We start from the raw sequence: 18,557 nt of genomic DNA, 5'->3' as shown, positions 1-18,557 counted from the left end.
AATGTAAGACATTGCCGGCATCAATATGGGAATGGCACGCTATCTTGCATCGACTCATTCAACCGCCACGGTTCGTCACCCACTGGTAAAGGGAAAGCGCTCTCCCCGATATCCCCTTCTACTGGCTGCATCTGCCCCATATACAAGACTGGTGCGTTCACAGCAGGGAAAGGCCGTGACGGATCAACCCTTCCCGCGGCATCGTCTACATACCATGGTTCAGCATATGCGGGACCCGCCATGCCACTCCCGAGTGAGGGTAGTATGGCAGCTGAGCCTGGGCCACGGTGAGGGTCCAACATGGGGACACCCGACGCTGGTGGAGGAACTCCGCCGCGTAGATAGGTATTTGTATCACTCGGGCGAGCAATTATCCGTTTCTGCATCTGTTCAAACCACTCTCTATTCTTGATCGCAACAACGTGATACCATTTGCTCGGGACGCGGTACTTCTGCTCTCCACTCGCTCGTAATAGAGCTTGTCCGACGCGGTCCAGGTAGCCGTCAACGTCCATCATCTGGCAAGAGACCACCTCACCGAGAGGGCCAAATTGGGCCGTGTGATATATCCGAAGTAGGGATGAGATGCCCAGGATCATTCGTGTGTAGGTCATGTTAGGTAGCTTGCGCATGGTAGAGGTGTCGCACTCTAAGAATGCGTCTAGCATCTGGTGGGAGGCCAGCAGCCATTTCGTTATTATCTGGACCCGTGCAGCCGTTATAGGTGCGTTTGCTTTGTGTCTTTCCATGTCGCCTTCTAAGGGTGGGAGGGTGTAGTATTTGCGGGTTGGGGCGTCGGGGTCGCGGTAGCTTTCACCAGCGGCAAGTTCGTAGATGGCGAGGTACATGTGGTGATATTCCAGGTTCACCCATGCTGGGGATTATTGTATAAGCAGGATTCCATTTATGTGCGGATGCGACTTACTTGTGAGCATGTTTTTCGGGGTCGTCCTCTTCCAATGAAGCATTCGAGAATCGAACCAATTCAGGATTGGAAGCATCTGCGACTCACGAAGGGAAACATCCACTAGGGTATCGTCGTGGCCCAGTGAGGATAGTGTATCGTCAACGATCCGCTGAAGGCCAAACCATGTTGCTAGTTGCTGATCTAGGCCGATTGTAGATTCTCTCAGGTGGTGTATGTACCCGTCTATCACATCATTGAAGCGGAGCATATTCGGTCGATGCGTTCGAATTCCTATGCTACGCCTAGGTCAGTCGTGTAATAACTATGTGATAATCATAGAGTCCATACTTGGACGCGAAGTGATAGCAACCCAGTACGGCACGCGCCTGGGCACTATGTATGGAAGCTGGTAAATCACCATATCCGCCATGACAACGATAATTTTTTCGTCCCGCTGGTCCAGCTGCTATACCAAGCTCTAGAGTCATGGTGGTCGCAATGTGTGTATATTGGTAATATTGACCCTGCAAACGTGACTTTGGGGGAAAGTAAAAGATAAGCATCAAGAGGATTGATTGAATCAGCTCCACTGACTTTTCCTGCCTGAGGAAAAAACGTTCTGCATATACCTTGAGCATCTCCTCATTCAGAGTCTCCGCCAGGTGAGGGTATAAGGTCAATGAGGCAGCAGCTAGAATAGACAGGAAAAGCACCGGGCTCGTTCTGCGCAATGATTCCGCAGTTGTGTTTGATGGCAGCACAACCATAGGGTAGAATTGCATCTGTTCGTTGATGAAGAATGAGACCAATGTTTGCGCCATGTCAAGCGATACGATGCCGCGATCAACCACGTCCCCAGAGCCAGCTGGCGACTGCATCAGGGTCAGGCTACTGTTGGTAGGAGCAGGCTCGGTAGGAGGATTCCAAGCGTGCTGATCTGAGTCACCCTGAGCAGAGACATTGTGGACACTAGGGGGCTCTATGCGCGTAGATAATGAGAGGGCGGGCAAGGACGCTACGTCGCGGCCAGACGCCCCCGGAGGGTCAGTAACTGCGGCAGCGGCCGCGGCATCATCTGCCTCTTCCCCGCGGTCTGAATCCGGTCGGATCTGGTCATGTAATAGGGAGCGCAAATCTCGCACGTCCCTTTCCAACTGGGCCACTCGTGAGCCAGTCTTCTTCCGTGGCTGTCGTCGGAGCGTGCGGGCAAATACGCAGGTTCTTCTCGTGCGGATACAGCGCTGACACTGACGCGGGACGTTGGGATCCGGCAGACAGCGTACTTTGAGGGCCCTACAACTCTCGCACGACTGATTTAACGGGGGCAGGGAGTTTGGTAGATTGAGGGAGCGATAGCTAGAGGGCATAGAGGCCGACATTGTGCGTGTTAAGGTTGTATTTCATGAGGCAGCAATGGTCTGGAGAAATATTTAAGAGGGATTGCGTTGCGCCAAGCCCGGTAGTGGAGGATTGAGATGGACTCGGATCCCAAGCCGCGTCTGTTGGTTGGGGACCCGCTTGATGACGATCGTCAGTCCCCCTTGTATCCATTTTGATAAGACAGAATAATTGCTCCAAAGATTAGATGGAGGTTTCACAGCACGGGTACCATCGAAGGGAAAATAGGTTACGTTGGCAGATATATACTAAATCACGGACCAGAAATGAGACTATCTTCTTCAGGACAATGTGACCTGCAAAAGGTGGACCTTTTCGACGGTCGGAAGTCGGACGTCGGAGATACCTTTGAATCCCGAAGACGAGCTATTCCCAAAATGGATTAAGCGTGTCACGGCTCTTCCGATCCCCTGTTTTGTTGTGTACGCCTGCTGAGGTTGAGCATCGACGAGCTCTACGTAGTTCAATAAGAGGTTATAGTTATCTATCATGTGGCATAACCGCCATACTCTCATTTTCTACCGTCGCAATAAAACGCAGCTTTACCAGTTATACAGTCTTGTGGGGTTGGACACCATTATCGCCTGCCACTCTTCTGCACTAACCCAGGACCGCAAGCTCTTCAGCCATTCCGCGTCATCGATGACCAGATATGGGGTCTCTGTCAATGCTTCTTCACGCGTACGAACCCTCATATGCGGGGTATGAGGCCTAGAACCAATGTTAGCAGCGAATCATGATAGTGCTTATTCTAAAATCCTCACCAGTCGCTTCCCCAAAGGATCTGTCGCGGGTTGGCATCCACATAAGCGCGCACCAGTGGCTTCACGTCTGCATACCGCGGTGCTTCATGACTTACGCGGTATGGAGCGCTAAGTTTCACGTAGAGAAGCCCAGAACGGACCAGATCCATGATTTCCCTAAATCCGGGCTGTCGCGTGATATCTCCCTCATACTCTGCAGGCAGCATACTAGCGGCCTTGAGCAATGCAAAGTGATCAGTGACCAGATGGAGGCTAGAGGATCCCATCTCCTCCTCGATAATAGGTTTCAGCTCTCCCCAGAACTCGGGATGCACATGAGTGAATGCTATACTCCATCCTGGACATTGTGGCTTAATAGCTCTGATGTGGGCACGCAAAGCTTGTTTCTGCCGTTCCGCATCGTGCATTGCCTGGTATTGGTACAAGTTGACTCGAATACCTCGGATGCCCCTTGCGTGCATTTCCTGGAGCTCCTCTGGTGTTGTCGTCTCTGGGTCAATGACTCCAATACCCCTCGTTCCCGACTCCCCTAATTCGCGGACAAATGTTTTGAGAGATGTACAGTCTGACCCGTATGATAAACCATGCGTGAGAACGGAATTGGTGATCCCAATCTTGTTTTTGAAGGCGAGAAATTGCTCGACGGTCGCGGGTGGTGGTGTGAGATGTCTGTCAGGGGCGTAGGCGAATTTCGCCGCTACACATACGATCGCATCAGTATGATGTTACTTAGTAGAGTGTTAAGCTTATGAGTGGAGTCCAGAATCATACGCTCGAATATGTGGTGGTGGACGTCCCAGCCACCATTTGGAAACAGCACCGGTTCTGGGCATGGTTGGTGTTCGACGGTCATGATGGGCTTCGGAAGAGTTTAGCAAATCTGATACCTTCGAGGAACATCGAGGGAACAAATACATTGAAAGGGACCTGGGAGCTACACGTTATTTCATATTTGTAAGTCTGATCGGCTCGCCTTGTCTGTATACGGATCCATTTCGGGATCGCGGGTTACTCCGGGTCCCAACGGCAGCCGGAGCGACCCTGGCATGTACTCGGGGTCTCATGCAACACAACATACAATCTCCCCTCAATACCATGTTGGTTGTGATCTGCAATCTTGTCCTAATAAAGACTTTTCTTGTGATAATTGGACGAGAGATTGGCCTCCCCGATCCTCCTGGCTGTAGTATCTTCCGGTTTAGTGTTAGCACCGTAAGAATCTGGTATCTGCGGTTAGGTCTGATCTGCAGATGATATGCAGCGCTGGAGGCCGTCGGACATGCATTTCAGGAACATATAAACTCCTGTCAATCTGGTGCATTGAGAAAAGTGGCGCCTGCTACAGTAAGCTAGAGAATATCATCATTTCTGCAGCTGAAGGCTCCAAGTCTGTCACCTACCCCTTTGAGTCCCTACCATATTGAAGGCCACGAATTGGCAAGTCTGCATATTGCTTTACTCTGCATGCCACTCTAGATTATAAATTAGGCGTTGTCTATATTTCAGATATGATATCTGCGCTTAGAGAAATCGCTATTGATACCCTCAACATGTTCTGAGGATGCTCGAGGCTGAGCCCGCAGAGTGGCGACATTGATACAGTTTCAACTTTGAGATGTCATCAATTCCTCCCTGAGTTAAACATGTTGAATGTTAAAATCATTATAGCATTGCTACTGTATACTAGGTTTATTCTAGATATTTCTTTTCATTACTTATCCAAACTTTTGATCAGCGCACCTAGCAGGTTCATACTATCCACTAACAGTACTCGATACATATAGTTTCGCATAAAGGAAAATGACTAGGCACTAGAAACTTGACGGCAATATCAGTCAAGAAAGGAGAAGCAAGCAAAACATACATCGTGGTTATTAGTATCACACATTGAAGTTATAAAGGGTTTGCAAGGGAAGAAGAGAAAAGAAGCAGGAACCAAAACGGTTGTGGAGTAAATCATGTGCCGACGACCGAGTCCAAAGTCACCCGCCGCCCCCGGCATTCCGCTTTTCCCCACAAATCCGACCGGTCGCATGTTGCCGTTACGCTGTTTCATCGTGCTTTTGCACACATCATCTCGCAATTCTTCAAGATGAGTCCCCGAGACATAGAGCGCCCGGGGTCTCCTGCTCCGAAGAAAGTCCGGATTGCCTGTCGTCGGTGTCGAGCTAAACGCGTCAAGGTTGGCCCACGTTCATGTTCATGCTGCCAAGCTTGTGACTGCGCATCTTTGCTAATTACCTTCCCCGGAGTGTGATGGCGGCATCCCCGCATGTAGCAATTGCGCGCGAGCGAGGGTCCCTTGTATCGATGTTGATGGTCGGAACCGTGATATTTCGATTCCTCGCGAGTAAGATCTCCTCCATCCGTGGCTTCTGTGCCCTCAGCCGCACTAATTGTCCTGTGATGTCCCAGTTTCATCGCGCAATGTCGTGCCAGACTCACATGGCTCGAACAACAGATCAAAATTCTGGACCCGGACTTCGACCTGACCAAGGGGCCATCCGTGAATTTGGGTGAGAATGAATTGACATTGCAGTCTAGCTCGGAGGTTTCCGATTGTGGCAATGCTGTCACTACTATGCTGGAGACTGAGACACAGAGTCGCGACAAGCCAGCCACAAGAAAACGACCATACAACTTAGTCGAGGACCCAGAATCTGACCAGACCCCACGTGCAGAAGCATCTTCTGTGGCAAATGCATTTGGGATGCTGTCCTTACATTCAGATTCCCGACAACAGCACTACATGGGTTCTTCCTCAGGACTGCTGTTCACGAAGCTCCTTGGAGTGGATAGAGATATACAGGTATCCAGTCCATCATCCAATTGTGAAACCAGCAAGTATGGGAGGCATTCAATCTCCCAAGCCTTGAAACAAGGCTATCGCTCTCTGTACCAGAGCTTAACAAGGGTCTGTCGCTCCCCTCGGTTTCCGGCCACGCTTCTCATATGTATAGGAACTCCCTCCCCCCGAGGAAGCTGAAATCTTACTTGCCGTCTACTTCCAACATATACATATTGACTACCCCGTTCTCCATGCGCCTTCGCTAGTCAATGCGTATTTGGCATTGTATGGGAGCACACAGATGGAACCCACGGGCCAATACGATAGCAACGGGTGGATGGAAGGCCTGGAACCCTTCGAGTACAATGGCATGGCTGATCATGAAAGCGGCAAACCGTGTACGCCGATATCAGTATTTACAGCCGTGTTTCATGTCTTCATGGTCTTCTCTCTGGCAGCGACCGTACTAACGCGCAAGAAGAGCTTTGATTACTCTCCGACAAAATTCTACAGAATGGCCTTAGCAGAAACATCCAGTTGCTTCTCCTCTGTGTCAGTGACATCTCTGCAGGGTATATTACTCTTGGCGATTCATAGCATGATCTGCCCGGCTGGCCTCAATATTTGGACACTGGCACATATAGCAATGTCGCATTGCATTGACTTGGGCCTTCATCGAGAACCTAGCCCGTCTACAGGCATTTCCAGAACGTCTCTGGCTGTCAAGAGACTGATATTTTATACAACATACTCCCTTGATCGGTATGGAATCATCCATGTTCCCCGATGCGCTCGAGCCTAACAACGTCATAGAACAATAGCCACCATCCAAGGCCGTCCTTTAGGTATTAGGGATGAAACCTTTGATATGCAACGCCCCGAAGTAGAAGATGTCACTGAAGAATTGTCTATGATTGGAAATTGCAAACTCCATGTTTCAGCGCCATCGTCCGCCCATATGACAATGTCCATTCGTCGTTTCAGACTGGATCAGTACATAACTGAGATAAAGCTCCTTTTCTATCATTTACCCAAACAGCTTCGCCCGCTCGTGTGGCCGAATGACCTTGAAAATCATCAGGCACAGATCAAGCTTGACCTTGACGCATGGTTAACCGAGACATCTCTCATACAACCGCCGACTGACCGAGAAGAGGACAGAAAAAGCGTTGAGCATGAGAAACTCAGGTTGGAGATTTTGTACCACTCAGCAGTGACGCTCCTTTTTCAACCTTCCCAAGCATTCCGTTCGCCATCGCCAAGTGCTTTAAAACAGTGCTATCAAAGTTGCAGTCGAAAATTACGCATATACGATCATCTAAGTTCAGAGGAACAGCTATTATACAACTGGCGAAACATTCACGGTATATTTTCCTCGGGCGCGACACTGATCTACTGCATCTGGGCATCACCCTCTCTCCAGGCCACCACCCCGTTCGCGGAGGTATTGAAGGATCTGCGCACCTGTTCCAACCTCCTCAGTATCGGTGGTCAGTGGTGGCCTTCTGTACGTAATGGCAAGGGAAGCTTCGACAAGATGGTCGACCTTACTATACGGCAGTTAAGCCGTACTCAGACCTCTACATCAAAAATGCGGGGTTCACTACACACACAACATGCTGAGATTGGCTGTCAACCTGATCTAGACCATTCCAATTTGGTTCCAGGATTTCCTAATAATTCGAGCATTCAACTAACGGAAGACTCATCCCACCACCCTGAAGGGCTAGGTGGTCTCCCCAATGCGGGGTTTCATGACTCTACAGGTGAGGATTTTCGGCCTAACTTACATCCACGGGCGTACTATTCACTTTGGTGCTAATGCCTCTGCTTGTTTAGGAGACCATATGGATCTTGGCTTGGGAGAATCTGGGTTGTTATTTCCCAACCCGAATGGCATGGATGTTACTGACACATATTCCATTGACTCTGCGATGGAGAGCTTCCTCGCCGAATTTATCCGTGGAGACTGGGGCTGGGACCCATTCTCAGGCACAGCGGCCTTGTGAAAGCACACCAGTCTATTACCACCGTCACCCCCATCACAAGGCTTTTGTCGATCGGAGCCGACAAACTATATAAAACGAATACCACAGTGTGTCTCATATACTATACATTCCGATACAATCCATAGAGGCACCAATATTCACTTCAAGGCTATTCACAAGCCTGCGAGAAGGACAATACAGTCCCTCAAAACAAGCTGGAACTCACGACTAGCTTATTTCCTCAGCCTCTTGATAGTGCTCCCTATTTCATCACCCTGTTCCAGGCAACGCCGTGTCTCCTCATCAATATCAAAGCGTTCCTGGCAGAGGCGCACGCACTCTTCTGCCTTCTCAGGCGGAACGACAACCACCCCGTCCGCATCTCCAAGGATATAATCACCAGGATTAATAACAACCTGCCCCCCATTCTCTGAATTCTCGTAGGTAACTGGTACATCCAATTCAGAAGAACGAGTGAAAGAGTTGGATCCCAGAATGCTAATGCCGCGCGCAAACAGGGTCATTCCCAGCTCCCGGTGTTCATTGATATCGCGAAATTTGCCATCAATGATAACTCCGGCGGCACCACGTTTCTGAGCCCGAGTGCTCATGAGTCCTCCCCAACAAGCACTGATCAAGCCTTTCGGTTGTGACACAAAAACAACGCTGTCTTTGGGGATGGCATCGGCGAAATGAACCTTGGGCGTTGGCGAAACCTTGTCCGAGGCATGCACCATTTTCACTGTGTATGCCGGGCCAAGGAACTTTGCTGTGGGTGACATGAAATCCGGGGAGTACATTTTGAGGCCGGATAAATAGCCGCCCTGAGAGACTCCGAGCTTGACGAGGGCGTCGCCGACCTGAAGGGATTAGTTGAGCTCAAGCCAGAGTCGTGCTGAACGGTATGACTTACATCACAGGAGGTGAAGCGCCGCAACGCGCTGAGGACGTTTGGTCTGACAGCCATGTCTACTTGTTCACGATTGATTCGATAGTACGGGATGCAAATGGGCAAGACGGTGACCCCAGAAGGTAGATGGTAACGGTCCAGCTTACAAAAGCGGGGAGACAATCGGACCATCCGACGGGCCATCCCGCATTCTGGAGTAGCCCGGGGCAGATGCTCTTACATTGTTCGGATAGCTCCGAAGCTGGATCCGGAGTAGTCCTGCCCTTTTGCCTCGGCCGGAGACAGAGCTTGACCTACGCAATCTGCGATCGAATTCGAGGATATCCTTTGTAACTTCCTTTTCCTCAATGGTTGATACTCGTATCTCTATACTCAAGTCAGCACAATGCAGCGATGTCGCCAGAGGTTACCGATGCTGAAAGTATCATACCGACCGCTCTCTCTGAACGGAGCCCGGAACTATGCGACAACCGTTTCAGGTAACCCAGTCAGTGCGCCTCAATCTGAACACAGAGTACCTGACGCTAATATTGACCATTGGCCAGATTCTGGGTGTTCACTACGCCAAACAGATTCGTGCCATCGAAGCGATTAAGCAGGGATCAAACCGCCCGCTCACACTAGCCGAAAAGACCCTATACAGTCATTTACTGGACACGGAAAGCGGTCGCTGGAATATTGATAAGATTGCCCGGGGAAAGACCATTTTGGAGCTGCGCCCCGACCGAGTCGCCTGCCATGATGCGACCGCAACAATGGCCTTGCTGCAATTTATCAGCGCAGGCCTTCCGCGCGTACAGGTACCGACAACAGTGCACAGCGATCATCTCATAATCTCGGAGAATGGCGCAGAAAAGGATATGCAGCGTGCGACCACAGAACACGCAGAGGTATATGACTTCCTGAGTAGCGCTTCGAAGAAGTACGGGATCGGCTTCTGGAAACCTGGATCTGGAATCATCCATACTGTCATCTTCGAGAACTATGCGATGTATGTCTACCACATGAGCCCCGCAATTACCATGACTGACGTTTTTGGAATTTAGGCCAGGAGGTCTGATCATTGGAACGGATTCCCATACCCCCAATGCAGGTGGAATGGGCATGCTTGGAATTGGCGTTGGCGGAGCTGATGCTGTCGACGCTATGTCGGGAATGGCTTGGGAGCTGGTCGCGCCCAAAGTAATTGGAGTCGAACTTACGGGTGAGCTCCAAGGCTGGGCATCAACAAAAGACATCATCTGCAAATTGGCCGGAATACTCGGCGTGTCTGGCGGGAAAGGTCGCATCATTGAATTCTTCGGTCCGGGTACGGAGACTCTGGGCGCGACAGCTATGGCCACCATTTGCAACATGTCTGCGGAAATTGGTTCGACTTCTTGTATATTCCCTTACTCGGATGCGATCGCTCGCTATTTGAGTGCCACTTCCCGCGGTCATGTTGTGAGAGCAGCAAGCCCAGTCAAAGACCTTCTGCTCACCGCCGATAAGGGCTCCGAGGAGTACTATGACGCAATCATCAAGATCGATTTGAACACTCTGGAGCCGCATGTCAACGGCCCATTCACACCGGATCTCGCCCACCCCATTTCAAAGCTGGCTACTGCGGTCGCTGAGAGTGATTGGCCAATGAATTTAAGCCACGCCATGGTGGGTAGCTGCACCAACAGTTCCTATGAGGATTTGGACAAGGCCCGGCAGCTGGTCAATCAAGCCCGGGCGGCCGGAATAACCAAGTTCAAAACTCCTTTCTTGGTCTCGCCGGGCAGCGAAAGAATCCGGGCCACCGCTGAAGAGGCTGGTATCCTGAAGGATCTCGAAGACGCCGGTGCTATGGTTCTGAGCAGCTCGTGCGGACCATGTGTCGGGTCATGGGACCGCAAGGATGTGGATGTTCGCGGGAAAGAGAAGAACTCGGTGATATCCAGCTACAACCGTAACTTTGTGGGTCGCCATGACAGCAACCCGGCTACTCACTCATTTGTCACGTCGCCGGAGCTGGTCACGGCCTTTGCTTATGCTGGTCGCCTGGACTTCAACCCTGTCACCGACAGTATCTCAGCGGAAGGATCCCAGCCACTGCGGCTTACGCCTCCCGTAGGCCAAGAGTTGCCACAATCATTCAATCCTGGTGCAGATCGCTTCCAAGAGCCCCCGTCAGACGGCTCCTCTTACTCGGTTATCATTGATGAGAAGTCCGACAGACTACAGCTCTTGGAGCCCTTCCCAGCTTGGAAGAGCGGAAGTGCTACCGACATGGAGTTGCTGATGAAGGTCAAGGGCAAGTGTACGACGGATCATATTTCACCGGCTGGTCCGTGGTACAAGTATCGTGGCCATCTGGAGAACATCAGCCACAACATGCTCACAACCGCAACCAATGCATTCCTAGACAACGACCCGCAGATGCTAGGCCACACGAGACATCCGCTGACGAACGAGGTCCAGCTTACTCATGAAGTGGCCCGGGACTTGAAGCACCGCTCCATTCGTTGGTGCGTCATCGGAGATAACAACTACGGTGAGGGCAGTTCGCGTGAGCACGCCGCACTGGAGCCTCGCTTCCTCGGTGGCATTGCCATCATAGCTCGGTCTTTCGCTCGTATCCACGAGACGAACTTAAAGAAGCAGGGAATGCTCCCGCTTACATTCGCTGATCCTGCTGACTATGACCGAGTGCAAGAGGGAGATCGCATCACTCTGATTGGTGTAGAAGATGGAGAGCTGCAGCCGGGCAAGAATGTTACCATGCGGGTTACTCCGCGCCGTGGAGACAGCTGGGAGGCTGAGTTGTGCCACAGCTATCATGCCGGACAGCTCCCGTGGCTTCGGGCTGGCAGTGCCTTGAACCATATTAAGGCCATGGTACATAGTTGATGACTCTTTATTAGAGAAGTAAATGGATTAAATGTATAGAAAGCTTGTATATATAAATGGCAATTTCTTTTTTTTGGACTCACCATCTCGCCGAACGGACTTCACAGTAAGCCAATTTAGGAAGACTCTCAAACGCACTCTACTCAAGTAGGAATATGGGACTTGTAATAATCTTCCTTTCTCAATTGCTTTAGGGCTCACCTCCGTAGCAGTCTCATAGCACCCACATAGTGCCCCGGGAGCTAGGCCTCGGCTATAATCTAGAAAGTATCTAGGTGATTGCCTTACCGGTGCCCTAGAAGGTATCTTAGACGACGCTTCAGAGGTGTTTTAGTGCGTCTCTAAGCGAGTACATCAAAGAGGATCTTGAAAGATACCACGGGGATACCCTAGAAGGCAGTATAGGGGTATTCTTCAGCATATAAACTGAATAATATACGACTGAAATTACGTTCTATAGCCTAGCTTAGACGTAATTTCCGGGACAACTGTATCTAGAGATGATCGCAAAGTACATTCGGCAGTATGTTGAGCCCAAATATCAGCCGCCTATATAAATGCCGTATTTTCCGGTCTTAGATGCTATTCCCGAGGTTCCACAAGAGCAGCATTACGACTAAAGCGCCGCCCTCATTGGTGGTACCACAAAACCACCATGTCAGTGCGCAGGGAATGGTTCTCATGGACAGCTCCGGCCAGCCGGAGTAACCCAAGAGATACCCCGGACAGGATCCGCATACCCCAGACTTGGCTGGCAGCGGATGACATCCGGCCAAACTGGATTGGCTGCTACCCCCCAAACCTGCAGATGTGGACTGATCATGCGTTTGTTTGCATCGGCCGTGATATCCTGGGGTATTTAGTAGATCCCTTTGCCTGAGTTGTCAATTGCATGTCGACAGCCCGGTTCCGGTAACTTGGGATCTCTCTGTGTCGAAACATACCCCAGAAATCATACCCTTAGTTCAGAATGGGAGCAGCAGGCGGCGGGTTCTCCCCCCAAGCCATCAAACAGGTGCCTCCTGCGGCTCGCGGACTATACATCTGGCTGGCCATCATTTGGGCGTCGTATTGCGGTGGTCTGCATGGCTTCAACACGTCCAATATTTCGGGTGCTATGCAGATGGAGCAATGGGATCCAGATTTTGGCTGGGATAAACTTTCCAGCACGGCTGTTTCGAATAATGAGGGCTGGGCGGTTTCCTCCATGCTGCTGGTATGTGATTCGACAGTATTACAAAGTGCACGAACTAAGCAAGTGCTATTATATACAGGGCCAAACCGTCGGAGTTTTGCTCGCAGGTCCATTAGGAGAACGTCGCGGCCGAAAGGCAGTCATCCTCGCTGCCGCCATCTGCTATGCGATTGGAGCCGTTCTCATGGCCGCCAACCTGGGATCCTTTGCCGAACTCCTCGTCGGGCGTGTTCTTTCCGGATTAGGGTCTGGACTGGGAATGTCAGCAGGCCCAGTATACATCTCTGAAGTTGCACCCCTCGAGCTACGCGGAATGATGACCACCTTCTACAACGTGAGCATCATGAGCGGCGTCACAGGAAGTTACTGGATCAACTACGCCTCGTACCTAGTCATTCCCGACAGCTCCAGCTGGCAATGGCGTACCACACTCGTCCTGCAATCCATCCCGGCCATCATCCTCTTCCTCGGATACCCCTTCTTCCCCGAAAGCCCTCGCTACCTCATGATGCGCGGCCGCGTCGACGCCGCTCGTCGCAGCCTGTCTCGACTCCGTGGCGGCATGGACGAAAGCACCGAGTACTTCGCACGCGAATACGCCGAACTCCTCAGCAAACTCGACACCACATCCACTCCCACCACTCCCACCAAAGCCTTCCTATCCCTTCTCCACGAATGCATCAACCACCCACCCACCCGCAAAATCCTCCTCTTCGTCACCCTCATCCAAACCTTCTTTATTATGTCTGGTGGAAACAGCATCACCTACTACACCCCAGATATATTGGAATCCATCGGCCTGGGCCATTCCCAAATCCTCCTCTTCACCGCTATCTACGGCCTCGTCAAGGTCCTTTCCGTCTTCTTCTACGCCTGGTTCCTGACGGAACGCTTCGGCCGGCGTCCTCTCCTGCTGATCGGCTCCACCATCAACGTCGTCTGTCTGTTGTACCTGACGTGCTACCTTGCCCTCAGTCCACCTTCCTCATCCGGAACAGCTTCCCCTTCCGCCGCCTCGTATGTTTGCATTGTCGCAGTTTGCCTTTACGCTGTAGGCTACGGTTTCGGCTGGGCCCCGGTGTTCTCCCTCACGGCATCGGAGATCTGTCCGACCCGGATTCGCGGCACGGTGGTAACGATTGCTTTCACGTACCAGAACCTGCTTAATTTCGGTATTACGCGCGGGTTCCCCAGTATGACGGAGAGTATGCAGTCTTGGGGCCCGTTTGCGCTGTTCACGGCGTTTACGACGCTCGCAACGGTGTGGGCCGGGGTTGGGTTCCCGGAGTGTAAGGGACGGAGTATGGAACGGATGGAGGAATTGTTTACGAAGAGTTGGTGGAAGATAGGGTGGGCGAAGGTGCCGGAGGAGAGGATGGTGGAAGATGGTCAGGAGGTGGCTGATGATGGGGAGAAGGGAAGCAGTTCTCACGAAGAGAAGGTATAATCGGGTTGTCTTATAGCAGCGGGCTAGTTATGAGTATGGTATGATATGATTTGATTACGATCGCATGATGTCTGTCTGTCTGTGCATCTTCATGTTTCATAATCATAAAAAATCTTCTACTATGCCGGAACCCTCGGCACATGGCAAAAGCTGGAAACCCACCATGACGAATAACTCTCCCCACCCAACCACGCGGCATTAAGCTTAAGTTTTCCTGTCATAAGTTTGTGTTCCACGGTCCTTCTCCCTTTCTCCGTTTGTTCCGACCGTTATTAATCAAAGTTAATACCTTTGTTTGAACTGATGACATGATGAGTTGCGAGTCAGTCCCCAAGTGTGACAAACACAAACAACTAGACTAGTTAGGCTACTCTGCTTCCCCCCTGCACAGTGGCTTACCCGCTAAAAAGCGCCCGAAACGCCCATCAGAAGTTTAATCTGAGCTGCAGGAACCAATCGAGCGCGTGGCAGGGACCCAGCCCTGCGGATCCCTTTTTCTTATTTGTCTCGGTTGAGACTCGGGAGGGGTTCGGGGTGAGGCCGAGGTACAATGCAGTACTAATAGATACTCCGTAGTGAGGCGAGTTACAGTTAGGGTTTAACTTTCTGGCTTTTGTAGGCTAGCCTCCGAGGTTTTTCTGTGTTGGAGATGGAGTCAGGGTTGCCATCCGAAAAGGGTAGCTTCTCCGTTCAAATGAACTGTCATTTGGCCTGTCAGTGTCAGTTTCGGGAAGGAGGTATCCCCATCCCCCGCTCATGTTTGTTTGTTGGTTGGTTCCTTGGTTCTTGTCCGCGCGGTAAGTTGTACCTGGTACCAAGAAATGAATTGGACTATTGATTTGACACGACAACGACAGTTGAGTTGTCGTTGAGTAGTAGAGTTCAGTGTTGGCCCCACGTGATACCATCACCAAAGCTTACCCCTCCTCAATTTCACCTCCTTTTTTGAGTAAAGAGGCTATCTATCTATCTATCTCCTCTCTCTTCTACACATACCACATTATCATTCACTGGAAAGAAACAAGAGAATATGGCTGCAACTACCACCATTACCGTCCCTCATCTGGGCGGCATCGACGTCGGCTACCGCCTCAGCAACAACAACACCTACGACCCCGCCAAGCCGACCGTAGTGCTCATCAACTCCATGTGCATGACTGTTGCGCTCTACGAACCCCAATTCAACGACGAGACTCTCACTAACGCGGCAAATCTCCTCGCAATTGAGCCTCTCGGTCATGGTGCCACGCATTGTCATGTCGCGGAGCACTTTACTTACTGGGATACGGCCATCATGGCGCTGCAGGTGATGGATAAGCTGGGTATTGAGAAGGCGTTCACTCTGGGAACCAGCCAGGGTGGATGGATTGTTATGCGAATGGCGCTGTTGGCGCCGGAGAGGGTACGTATATCCTGTTATTCTTTTCCAATGATTTTAAATTCTTGTCGGTGATGATGGGTAATATTTTGACGGTAGTGTCGTACTAATTGCGTGTGAATGATGGTGGTAGATCCTCGGTGTCCTCCCTCTCGGCACATCCATGGACTACGAGTCCTCCGATTCCAGAACCAAGGGCTGCTGGGATCCCGTAAAGCTGCTGACTCCATTCCTGGAGAAATGGAGCAGTGCGACACCCACCCCCGAATTTGTCGTGGATGATGTGTGGTGTGGCATGGTCGGGGGCATTGGCTTCGGAAAGGGAGCGACAGAAGAGACGGTCGGATATTGGAAAGATGTCCTGAAGGAAGTGTACAAGGGCGATGAAGGACGGAAGAAGGTGCGCATGGCACTGATGTGTCTGTTGACGAGGGATGGGTTGGTGTTGAGGCTCGGAGATGTGCAGTGTCCGGTTTATTGGTTGCAGGTGAGTTTATTTCCAAGACACATTGGGGAAGTTGTTGCAATGGTTCGGTTCGGTTCGGTCTGGTTGGGGGTGGGGCTAATACGAACTACTGTCCTTAGGGCACGGAAGATACCCCTTTCCAGACGACGGTGGCAAGCGAGCAGATCTCGAAGTTCACCAGGTCCAAGGAGGCGAAATTGGTGCTTGTGCAGGAAGGAGCGCATTATCTGAATGCGACGAACCCGCGGGAAGTCAATGCGGCGGTGTTGGAGATGGTTCAGAAATATGGGGCGTAAGCGCGATTCAACCTTATCACCCCCATACTAGGTAGGACTCTGTAGATCAGAGCTATATGTATATACGAGAGAATATTCATGTATCAAAAGATGTATCTCGCGTGCCTGGACTAAGAAGTTCTATCGAGTAAACTAATCAACTAGTCCACCGGGAAGGAATCCGATGGACACGAGATTCGAGGCTCGAGAGTCACCCCCGGATCGAATCCGGGCGTGTGCCTGTAAAAAGCAAAACAGTCTAGAAGGCAAGGAGTCCAATATTGGTCGCAACTAAAGCGAACCGGTCGCGGCTGGCGTGGCCTTGGCGACAGACCGGCACAGTCGGACCAGTTCCCGCGCATTCAGAACTTCAAAAATTGAGTATTTGACAGGTCAGACCTGGGGGGATCGCTTGCGGATGATTCGTTGGTCACGGCTGCCATCTGCTGAATGGTAGATTGTTGGATCCGCACTGAAGTTTGTGTGGCCTGGCGCCTGGCCCGAGTGGGGACCCTCTGCCGGATCCTGGACTGCTGCTGAAGATTTTACTCATTCTGCATGATCCATTTCTCCCGCCTTAATGCCTTTGCTATATTAAATGATCCGCTCTCGCCCTGACGGGCGTGGGACCACCCGTTCCTGTTCCTGTCCCTGTGCTGGTGCTGGTGCTGGTGCTTGAACTTCGTGTGTATGTGTGTCTCCGTCCGGGGCGATGGGTGAGAAGCAAGATCTCCAGCCATGGGCCACGGCCACCACGGTCTCTGTGACGGTGTTGGCTTTCATTTGTGTTGTTCTGCGGGTGATTTCCCGTCTCGAACGCAAGCAGAAGTTATGGTGGGATGACTGGATGATTATTTTCTCGATGGTAGGGTTTCTCTCTTCAATACCACTACACTCATGCATGCAGCTAATAATCCAACTCAGTTATGGAACTTCATTGTCGTTGGCTTCATCTTTGCCATGATTCACGAGGGCATGGGAATCCACGCCGACAAACTCCCTACCTCTCAGATCATCCTGATCGCCAAATACCTTGTGGTTGCTGAAATTCTCTACGTCTTCAACCTAGTCTGGACCAAACTCAGCATTCTCCTTATGTACTACCGCATTTTCCGCTTTCCCTACTTCAAGAAATGGGCCTACGCCATCGGCACCTTTGTCATTCTCTGGGTCATTTGCATCACTTTTCTGTTCATCTTCATCTGCGTCCCCGTCCAGAAACTCTGGTACCCCAGTCTCCCCGGCCACTGCATCAGTCAAGTAGGCACCTGGATCGCCAATGCAACCTCCACCATCGCCACAGACCTCATCATTCTATTCCTCCCTCTCCCGCAAGTCTGGAAACTCCAGCTCCGACTGTCCGAGAAAATCGCTCTCACTGTCGCCTTTGGCCTGGGTTTCTTGTAACATCCCCCCTCCTTTTACCCCCTTAACAAACCACCACCACTAACACATCAACCAAAACAGCGTAATATTCGCCTCCGCCTACCGCTTCACCGTCCTATTCAGCTATACCTCCGCCGATTCAAGCTACACCCTCGCCCCAACCGTCGGCTGGACGGCAATCGAAATGTCCGCTGGCATCGTCTCCGCCTGTCTCCCCACCCTCCGTCCAGCACTCCAACTCGCCGCCCGCAAACTCGGCCTCAAATCCGCCCTCGTGCCTGCCCTCTTCCGCAGTCGCACCTCTCCACTCTCCAAGTCCGACGGTAGCCAGATGCCCGCTGACAGCACGGGCAGCACGGCAGGCATGACGGCGGCGCGCGCCAATCGCCACTCCTTCTACCATCTACCTGACGACGAGGGAGGCATAGGCGTCACACAGAAGCAGATCAAACTGGATGCCGTGTTGAGGCCGAAACATGATCGCGGCCTGACAGTTACGAATATTAGAGGGAGTAGGGGAGCAAGTGGGTTGGTTGGAGGTGGCGGTGGTGGTAAGTTGGGCAATGGCGAGGAGGGGGATGAGGTGCCGTTGCATGGGATTATGGTGTCCAAAGATTTTAGGCAGGATGGATAGAATTTTTCTTTTGTTTGGTGTTTTCGGCTTCTGTGTATGTTAGGGTATTGTAAATAATGAGATTCTAATTGATTAGATGAGATGTGATTGTACTATCTGTAAGATGGATTAGATGGATAAGATTGTCGCCGTGATGAAGGGGCG

At 51.3% G+C, this 18,557-nt stretch overlaps 8 protein-coding genes across 8 annotated transcripts; 5 read left to right on the top strand and 3 right to left on the bottom strand.

Moving 5' to 3' along the window:
- Window positions 1–20: 20 nt before the first annotated feature.
- Window positions 21–2,286, bottom strand: AtWU_09799 (Zn(II)2Cys6 transcription factor; the record flags this gene model as incomplete). Its single annotated transcript, XM_035504905.1, has 3 exons — window positions 21–874; window positions 926–1,203; window positions 1,256–2,286. 3 exons carry the CDS (start codon window positions 2,284–2,286, stop codon window positions 21–23), a joined length of 2,163 nt encoding a protein of 720 aa, XP_035360798.1.
- Window positions 2,287–2,847: 561 nt separating this feature from the next.
- Window positions 2,848–3,922, bottom strand: AtWU_09798 (amidohydrolase 2; the record flags this gene model as incomplete). Its single annotated transcript, XM_035504904.1, has 3 exons — window positions 2,848–3,016; window positions 3,070–3,766; window positions 3,841–3,922. 3 exons carry the CDS (start codon window positions 3,920–3,922, stop codon window positions 2,848–2,850), a joined length of 948 nt encoding a protein of 315 aa, XP_035360797.1.
- A 1,239-nt stretch (window positions 3,923–5,161) lies between these two features.
- AtWU_09797 (Zn(II)2Cys6 transcription factor) lies at window positions 5,162–7,866 on the top strand (the record flags this gene model as incomplete). Its single annotated transcript, XM_035504903.1, has 6 exons — window positions 5,162–5,251; window positions 5,322–5,419; window positions 5,485–5,878; window positions 6,030–6,619; window positions 6,671–7,623; window positions 7,697–7,866. The coding sequence occupies 6 exons, from the start codon at window positions 5,162–5,164 to the stop codon at window positions 7,864–7,866; spliced, it is 2,295 nt and encodes a 764-aa protein (XP_035360796.1).
- A 212-nt stretch (window positions 7,867–8,078) lies between these two features.
- Window positions 8,079–8,812, bottom strand: AtWU_09796 (RraA family protein; the record flags this gene model as incomplete). The annotated part of the gene is made up of 2 exons (XM_035504902.1): window positions 8,079–8,705; window positions 8,759–8,812. 2 exons carry the CDS (start codon window positions 8,810–8,812, stop codon window positions 8,079–8,081), a joined length of 681 nt encoding a protein of 226 aa, XP_035360795.1.
- A 328-nt stretch (window positions 8,813–9,140) lies between these two features.
- AtWU_09795 (aconitate hydratase) lies at window positions 9,141–11,632 on the top strand (the record flags this gene model as incomplete). The annotated part of the gene is made up of 3 exons (XM_035504901.1): window positions 9,141–9,242; window positions 9,301–9,746; window positions 9,802–11,632. The coding sequence occupies 3 exons, from the start codon at window positions 9,141–9,143 to the stop codon at window positions 11,630–11,632; spliced, it is 2,379 nt and encodes a 792-aa protein (XP_035360794.1).
- Window positions 11,633–12,602: 970 nt separating this feature from the next.
- AtWU_09794 (sugar porter family MFS transporter) lies at window positions 12,603–14,274 on the top strand (the record flags this gene model as incomplete). The annotated part of the gene is made up of 2 exons (XM_035504900.1): window positions 12,603–12,848; window positions 12,907–14,274. The coding sequence occupies 2 exons, from the start codon at window positions 12,603–12,605 to the stop codon at window positions 14,272–14,274; spliced, it is 1,614 nt and encodes a 537-aa protein (XP_035360793.1).
- Window positions 14,275–15,304: 1,030 nt separating this feature from the next.
- AtWU_09793 (alpha/beta fold hydrolase) lies at window positions 15,305–16,414 on the top strand (the record flags this gene model as incomplete). Its single annotated transcript, XM_035504899.1, has 3 exons — window positions 15,305–15,676; window positions 15,786–16,139; window positions 16,238–16,414. The coding sequence occupies 3 exons, from the start codon at window positions 15,305–15,307 to the stop codon at window positions 16,412–16,414; spliced, it is 903 nt and encodes a 300-aa protein (XP_035360792.1).
- Window positions 16,415–17,105: 691 nt separating this feature from the next.
- On the top strand, window positions 17,106–18,413 carry AtWU_09792 (uncharacterized protein; the record flags this gene model as incomplete). Its single annotated transcript, XM_035504898.1, has 3 exons — window positions 17,106–17,258; window positions 17,318–17,796; window positions 17,861–18,413. 3 exons carry the CDS (start codon window positions 17,106–17,108, stop codon window positions 18,411–18,413), a joined length of 1,185 nt encoding a protein of 394 aa, XP_035360791.1.
- Window positions 18,414–18,557: the final 144 nt, after the last annotated feature.

This window comes from Aspergillus tubingensis (genome assembly GCF_013340325.1).
Source record: "Aspergillus tubingensis WU-2223L DNA, scaffold_11, whole genome shotgun sequence".
Taxonomy (NCBI): Eukaryota; Fungi; Ascomycota; class Eurotiomycetes; order Eurotiales; family Aspergillaceae; genus Aspergillus; species Aspergillus tubingensis.
The sequence above is the reverse complement of the archived record's forward strand: the minus strand, read 5'-3'. Positions and strand labels throughout refer to the sequence as shown.